At 38.0% G+C, this 8,740-nt stretch overlaps 1 protein-coding gene across 1 annotated transcript; it reads left to right on the top strand.

Annotated features, from left to right (window-relative positions):
- Positions 1-1,140: 1,140 nt before the first annotated feature.
- On the top strand, positions 1,141-1,341 carry LOC119523376 (shieldin complex subunit 1-like). The gene has a single exon (XM_037822162.1). The coding sequence runs from the start codon at positions 1,141-1,143 to the stop codon at positions 1,339-1,341; it is 201 nt and encodes a 66-aa protein (XP_037678090.1).
- Positions 1,342-8,740: the final 7,399 nt, after the last annotated feature.

Below are 8,740 nucleotides of genomic sequence, written 5' to 3'. Positions count from 1 at the left end.
TTTATAATTTTGCAAACAATGCAGGTTAATTGTATAGCCATTCTGGTTCTCTCCCTCATATATCTGTTAGTTTTATTATTAATAAACATTTCTTTTTGAAATATAATTTAAGTACAACCCCACACAAATTTAAAGAAATAATCAGTTATTATAAAAATAAAGAAAATATAATTATTTACACATTGAAACAGGAAAAACTAAACCTACCGAAAAAATGAAGTACATGTTGAACAGTTATCTGAGCTGTTAAGTGTGTATAAGATGGTGCTTAATACCAGAAGACTTATTAAAAAGTTAAAACATATTTACTTTAAAAAAAGTTTTCCTTTATTTATATGTGCAATATGAAATAAAAGCTTGACATGCTCACACTCATGTCAACTTGGGGAGATGGAGCTGGGGACAAAGCCACTTGGCAGCCAGCGCTGAAGCCCCAGACACTCAGGATAGTGGGGTGGGGGTGGGGGGTTGCTTTTCAATATGAACAGGTTAGTGTGGTCACTTCCCAGGTATCCCTGAAGATTGAGACAGTGATTGAGTGAGACAGAGGGTTAGCAACTGACAAGATAGGTTTTAAAAAAGGATTATGAATCCTAAATCTTTATATAAATATATACACTTTTATTTCTAGGGTACTAGAATAGCTAGAAGGAAATAACTGACATGGTGGAACTGTAACATATGCTTTGAAATTTGCTCTATAGCTGCTTGTTAAATTATATTCTGAAAGTTACCACATTTCTGTATGTATGTTATATTTCACAATAAGGAAATAACTGAAATCATGGAACTGTGACCCATAACATTCTTTGAAAATTGCTCTCTAACTACTTGTTAAATCATACTTTGAAAGTTGTCAGTTTTCTGTATAAATATTATATTTTACAACAAAAATGTAAAAAAAAATAAAATGTGTTTACTGAATTTCAAGGCATGGTACATAAATATTAAAAATGTAAATAAATATGCAATTGCCTGTTTAATATTGTGCAATTACATTCTATCCTATGATCTCTTGATTACATAGCTTTATTAAATATGATATTTATTCAATTATATTTTATATAGCTTTAATATGTGTCTCTATCAATGAAATTTTTACCTTTGGGGTTCTGGGCTGCCACCTTAGTGGGTCAGATGATGGTGGCCCTGGAAGCCACTCCAGGCAGTCAGTCAGAGGAGAGCAGTGCTTTGGCCCTGTCATCAGCTTATGACATAAGAGATTATGTGCTGCAGAAACCCAGCCAGGAGGCCAATAATGAGGCTGTTAGTTCTGCGGCAGTCCTTTCTTTCCCTTGCTCTTCTGATGTGGATCCAGGTTGGAAGAAGATGGCAGCATAGAGAGGAGTGAAAACTAGTTAGTCCACTTGGAACAACAAATAAACAACCAGAAACAACTAGTAAATAATCTGGAATAACTGCTGGGGGACAAATGTGGCTGTCCACACATCATACAACAACCTGGATTGGGAGGAATGCCTGAGATCACAGCATAAATCTGTGAGTAAAAACTGCAGACCTGAACTGAGAGCACCTCTCCCACAGCAGTCCAAACTGCAAAGCCTCACTGTGCTAGAGAGCAGCACTCTCTGAACAAGTGAATATACCTCAGCCCAGCTCCAACTGAGGTTTTAATTAACAAATGTTGACTGCTCAATACAAGCTACGAATCCCCAATAAGCAAACAGAAGCTTTTGGTGATGACTGACCTTGGAGAGCTGGAGGACCTCTCTGGGAGGGAGGGGGAGCCCAGAAGACCAGGTGCTATCTCTGGCCTATGAATGAAACTGAGGGTAGCTGCAGACTGGCCCTGAAGGGGGCTTTCTGTCCCATTTTCTGTTCAGTGGAGAAAGCCTCAGACATTTTCAGTTCCCAGTTCTCTGACCCAGACAAGGGTGGAGATAGCAGAGTCAGAGATACTACTTGAATGCAAATGATATCTCCCTGGGGGGGGGGTGTATCTTCCCTAAGAGGGAAAATGTGGTGCCAAGCTCTACAATACCCACCTTCCATTCAGAACAAAACCCCAGAGCCCAGAGGAAAACAGCCATGGGCCACACCTCCTTACACCAGTCTGGAGTCACAGGCTGACAGGTACCACCTGCTGGGCAGAAAAGCACAGTGGCTTGAGGCCTCAAAGGGTACGTCAATCTTCTAAGACACACCCTCAGGGAGACCTGATACTGAATATTGCCCCATTCTGAGATCTGAGCCCATTCTGGTCTGGGAAAACCTGATTGAGGTAACCAAGGAAACCAGATGCCTAGACAACAAAAACTACAACCTACATTAAGAAAAATGAAGTTATGGCTCAGTCAAAGGAACAAACTTACACATCAACTGAGATACAGGAATTTAAACAACTAATGCTAAATTGATTCAAAAAGTTTAGGTAAGATATGGCAAAAGAGATGAAGCATATAATGAAAACACTGGGCATGCATAAGGTAGAAATCGAAAGTTCAAAAAAACAACTGGCAGAATCTATGGAAATGAAAGGCACAGCACAAGAGAAGAAAGACACAATGGGGACATACAACAGCAAATTTCAAGAGGTGGAAGAAAACACTCAGGAATTGGAGAACAAGATAACTGAAAGCCTACATACAAAAGAACAGAAGGAGAAAAGAATGGAAAAATATGAGCAATGTCTCCGGTAACTTAAGGACAAAATGAAAAGCAAGAATGTGTGTGTCATTGGTGTCCCAGAAGGAGAAGAGAAAGGAAAAGGGGCAGAAGCAATAATAGAGAAAATAATGAAAATTTCCCATCTCTTATGAAAGACATAAAATTATGGATCCAAGAAATGCAGCATACCCCAAACAGAACAGATCTGAATAGGCCTTTGCAAAGACACTTAATACTCAGAATATCAAACATCAAAGACAAAGAGAGAATCCTGAAAGCAGCAACAGAAAAGTGATCCATCACATACAAAGAAAGCTTGATAAGACTATGGGTGGACTTCTCAGTAGAAACCATGGAGGCAGGAAGGAAGTGGTATGATATATTTAAGATACTGAAAGAGAAAAACCACCAACCAAGAATCCTACATCCAGCAAAACTGCCCTTGAAATATGAGGAAGAGCTTAAACTATTCTCTGACAAACAGACAATGACAGAGTTTATGAACAAGATACCTGTTCTACAGGAAACAGTAAATGGAGTACTACAGAAAGATAGGAAAAGACAGGAGGGAGAGGTATGGAATACAATTTTGGGAGATAGTAGCACAGCAATGTAAGTACACTGAACAAAGATGACTGTGAGTATGGTTGAAAGAGGAAGGTTAGGAGCATGTGGGATACCACAAGAAAAGAGGAAACATAAAAACTAGGACTGTATAACTCAGTGAAACCTACAGTGCTCAACAATTGTGATAAAATGTACAAATGTGTTTTTACTTGAGGCAGAACAAATGAATGTCAACTTTGTAAGGTGTTAAAAATAGGTGATATTGGGGAAAAACACAATCAATGCAAACTAAAACAAAATGAAACAAAACAAACAAACAAAAACAAAGTGTAATAAGTGCTGTAACAGAGAGAGAGATGAGAGACAGAGCATCAGAGTAAACCAAAGGAGACCAGATTTGGTCTTTCCTGGCAGACTCTGCCAAAGAGGTGACTTCAAGCTGAGCTTTGGAGATCATATTATTGTTAATTAGATTGTAATTCTTTGAGTGTTCCCATGGAGATGCAACTGACTCAACTGTGGGTGATGACTCTGATTGGATAGGTTCCATGGTGGTGTGGCCTCACCCATTCAGCATGGGCCTTAATTAGTTTACTAGAGCACTATATAAGCTCAGACAGAAGGAGCAAGCTTGCTACAGCCAAGAGGGACACTTTGAGGAATGCACAAGAGCTGAGAGGAGCTGCAGATGAGAGACAGTTTGAAGACGGCCATTGAAAGCAGACTCTTTCTCCAGAGAAGCTAAGAGAGGACAAATGCCCCAAGAGCAACTGAAAATGACATTTTGAAGAGGAGCTGAGGCCTAAAGAGGAACGTCCTGGGAGAAAGCCATTTTGAAACCAGCCATGTGCCTTCCCAGCTAACAGAGGTTTTCTGGACGCCATCGGCTATCCTCCAGTGAAGGTACCCGATCATTGATGACTTACCTTGGACACTTTATGGCCTTAAGACTGTAACTGTGTAACCAAATAAACCCCCTTTATAAAAGCCAATCCATTTCTGGTGTTTTGCATTCCAGCATTGAATTTTTACTTAGGACAGAATGTATGGTATGTGAACAAAACAGTCTTAAAAAAATGGGTTTTTGAAGAAATCTTGAGGGCACTAAATTGCATGAAATAAGACAGACATATAAGGACAAATATTGCAGGGTCTCACTGATATGAACTAGTTATAATATGTAAACTCATAGACATGAAATAAAAGTTACCACGATATAGAATGAGGCCAAAGAATGGGGAGCGGTTGCTTAGTATGAGCAGAATGTTCAACTAGGGTGAACTTAAACATTTGGAAATGGGCAGGGGTGATGGTAATGTGTTGTGAGAATAACTAACAGTGCAGAAAGGTGTGTGGAGGTGGTGGAAAGGGTAAGCTCAGAGTCACATATGTCACCAGAAGGAAAGTTGGAGGTTAAAAGATGGGAATGTATAAAACAGTGAATCTTGTGGTGGACAATGTCCATGATTAACTGTACAAAATATTAGAAATCTCTCTCATGAACTAGAGCAAATGTATGACACTATAACTGGAAGTTAATAATAGAGGGGCATATAGGAAAAAATATATACCTCTTGAAAACTATATACTACAGTTAGTAGTATTTTAACATTCTTTCATCAATAGTAACAAATGTACTATACCAATACTATGAATCAGTAATGGAGAGGAGATGGTTAGGGGTATGGGAGGATTTGAGTTTCCTTTTTTTGTCTTTATTTCTTTTCTGGAGTAATGAAACTGTTCTAAAAATTAAACAAAAATTAATTGTGGTGATGGATGCACAGCTGTTTGATAGTAATGTGGGCAACTGATTGTACACTTTGGATCTTTGGATGTTTGTATGGTATGTGAACAATCTCAATAAAAAAATGAAAAAAAATCCTTACGTAAAAAAAAGTTCTTCCTTCTACACATGCACACACACATATCTTTGATATTTGGGGTAAATATTTTTCAGAGTACTCAGACGTATCTTTGGTAGAAACAGAAGTTTTTTTTTTTTTTAGTTTTTATTTGTGATTTTCTATACTGAATATTTATATATGTCAAATGATAAGGGATTAAATTACAGGTAATTTAATGGGGTTAAAGAGGGAGGGATTGTTTTCGTTGATTGGGGTTAGGGTTTGGAAGCGTGGTTGATTAAGAAGGGCAAAGATGATGCGTGTGCTGTATATCAAATTAAACAAATTATTTGAATTAATTTATGACTGTGTATATAAGTACTTCTAAATCATAAATGCACAAAAATTTTTCAGCTTTTCTTCATTAAGAAATTAAGATTGTATTCAAGGTATGCAGATGTAAAAATGAGCAGATGAGTAATAATAAAGTGTTAATAATGGCAACAATAGTAATAACAACAATAATAATGTCAGTATTATTGTGACAGGCACTATTCAAGTGTTTTATAGGTATAATTTAATTTAATTCTCCCAACAATTCTGGGTTTGGTGTTATTGTCTTCAGTTTGGAAATAGTTGTAATTACAACAAATGTAGTACTAATGATAACATTTTTCAAGCATTTAGTTTCATATTCCCATAGTACTTAGCATACATTAGCTCATTTGGTTCTCACAAAAGCTATACAATAATCTCCATTATTGTGCTTATTTTACAAATGAGGCCACAGTTAAGTAATTTGCAACATGAGTAAGTTAATTTGCAACATTAAATAATGTGCCTCTGTTTATCCAGTGGAGGAGCTAGGATTTGAATTCAGGCAACTTGGCTGCAGAGTTTTGACTCTTAACTGCAGGGTAGTGCTGGTCCTTACATCCTACAAAGAGAAATGTGTACTTGCAAGTGTTATGAGAAAAAATTTCTCTAAACAAGGAATGAAGTGCCTCAAATTATATTTACCTTCCCTTTTCCACCCTCTAACCCAAATCTGCTTTTTCTGTTTTTCTCAGTTAGTTGTTTACAGACATATATATGTACACATATATAGACAGCAACTTAGCTGACCAGGACAGAAACTTGACTAGTTTTTCCTTGGTTGTAAAGATAGAGCCATTTTAAAAATGGAGTTTAAATATGTAATACAATGTATAATATAAAATACCAAAATACATATATAATAACAAAATATGATACAATCTAAGTAAGAAACTAAAGAAAGTGACCATAGCATGAAGACTGTTTTAGACTGGAGGTGGGGGAGTTGGTCTGTAAGTGACTTTTTAGCTGAATTCTAAAAGATGCTTAGGCATTGGGCTATGTGGGTTGATGGTTGTTGAGATCAAATAAGTGGGACACTCACGAGCAAATGAGTTGGATGGAGAAAAGGTTGTCAATAAAATTTTAACCTTGAGAATAAGTTTATCCAAAGACCAGTTCATTCGTTGAGGAGCTACAGACCTAAGAGGCCAGGTGCTAGACAGGTTATCCCTAAGGAAAACAGGATAATAGTAGAACTTAGAGTGAAGAGGAAAAGTTGGAGCCAGGAACTAAAGTCTTTCATAAATATGAGGGACTGGTTGGCTGGCAGAAAATAACTATAAAAGGGGATTAGACAGTGTGATGGTTTGAAGCAGTATGTACCCCAGAAAAGGTCATGATCTTAAAGGTAATTCTTTCCTGTGGGGGTAGACCCATGGTAAGTAGGAGCTTTTGGTGACTCGGCTCTTAAGTTGAGATGTCACCCGCCTCATTCATGGTGGTTCTTAATCTTCTTATTGGAGTCTTATAAGAGGATAAAAACAGAGACGAGATACAGGAAAAAAAAAGCTCCAGAGAATCTCAGAGAGAAAAGCTAGAGAAACTAAAAGAGACAGAAGCTAAAAGAGAGAAACACGGAAGCTCAGAAAGAAAGTCCCAGACACAGCAGCCAGAAGCTGAAAGTAACAAAACCTGGGAGACAGGGACCAGCAGATGTTGCCATGTGCCTTCCCTGTGACAGAGGAGTCCCAGCCACCAGCAGCCTCTCCTCAGGAAGAAGGTATTATCCTTCTGATGCTTTGATTTGGACATTTTCACGGTCTTAGAACTGAAAACTTGCAAGCTAATAAATCCCTATTGTGAAAAGCCAGTCCATTTCTGGTGTATTGCATTTCATCAGCTTTAGCAAACTGAAACAGATGGTATTATAGAATGAAACTCTACATTACTACCTCCCAGAGAGGGGATATAAAGGTCTAGAAGTAGCATTTGGGTCTTTTGTTTCTCTTCCACATGCTATCAAACACTGATTGTTTTTATTTCTACCTCCTGATATTTTGAATCCCCCATTTATTTATTTCCTTTCATAATTCACTATAAGACATGGTCTTAATTATTTTGCCACATGATTACTGTAAAACAATTATATATTCCCATATCTTGTTCCCTTTAGTAATTTTTTACTCTTCCTTGTTCTAAATCCTTCCATAGTTCTCCAGCACCTAGAGTTAACTATGCCAAACTCCTTCAACTCCAGCAGTACTACTTTCCCATAGTTCTTCAGCAGACCATGCAGTCTGTTTTAGTTTGCTAATGCTGCCAGGATGCAGAACACTGGAAATGGATTGGCTTTTATAAAGGGGGCTTATTTGGTTACACAGTTATAATCTTAAGGCCATAAAGTGTCCAAGGTAACACATCAACAATCGGGTACCTTCACTGGAGAACAATTGTGTCCGGAAAACCTCTGTTAGCTGGGAAGGCACACGGCTGGTGTCTGCTCCAAAGTTCTGGTTTCAAAATGGCTTTCTCCCAGAACGTCCTCTCTAGGCTGCAGTTCCTCAAAAATGTCACTCTTAGTTGCACTTGGGATATTTGCCCTCTCTCAGCTTCTCTGGAGCAAGAGTCTGCTTTCAATGGCTATTTTCAAACTGTCTCTCATCTGCAGCTCCTGTGCTTTCTTCAAAGTGTCCCTCTTGACTGTAGCTCCTCTTCAAAACATCACTCACAGCTGCACTGAATTCCCTCTGTCTGTCAGCTCATTTATATGGCTCCAGTGACTCAACTTAGACCCACCCTGAATGGGCGGAGCAACACCTCCATGGAAATTATCCAATCACAGTCATCACCCACAGCTGGGCAGGGTGCATTCCAAAGAAACACTCAAAGAGTTACAATCTAATCAACACTGGTAACATCTGCCCACACAAGATCACATCAAAGATAATGGTGTTTGGGGGACAGAATATATTCAAACTGGCACACAGTCCTATCTTGGGACATATTTGATATTGTGCTACTTAATGTATAGAAGATAAATAATTATTTCCAGGTCTCTTCACTAAGCTATAAATTCTTTGAAAGGAGATTATCTGTTTATGGACTAGCATAGTTCCTGGAGTTGAGTAGCAGTAAAAACATGTTTATTCGATTGGATTTTCTCTAGTTTAAATTGAATTATTATTGTTGATGTGGTTATAAAATCATCTGCAAGAACAGAGAAGGAAGAGAACAATCCTGTCTTGGGTACCAAGATAGCCTTCAGGTAGTACTAGCCATCTAAACTTGTCCTTGAGGGATAATAGGACTTTGGTTGCTAAACAGTTAAAAGTATGGCAACAAAAACTTAAAATAGCCTGAGCAAAAAGAGGGAAAACATG

This window comes from Choloepus didactylus, chromosome 1 (assembly GCF_015220235.1).
Source record: "Choloepus didactylus isolate mChoDid1 chromosome 1, mChoDid1.pri, whole genome shotgun sequence".
Classification (NCBI taxonomy): Eukaryota; Metazoa; Chordata; class Mammalia; order Pilosa; family Megalonychidae; genus Choloepus; species Choloepus didactylus.
This window is presented reverse-complemented; position numbering and strand designations above follow the sequence as displayed.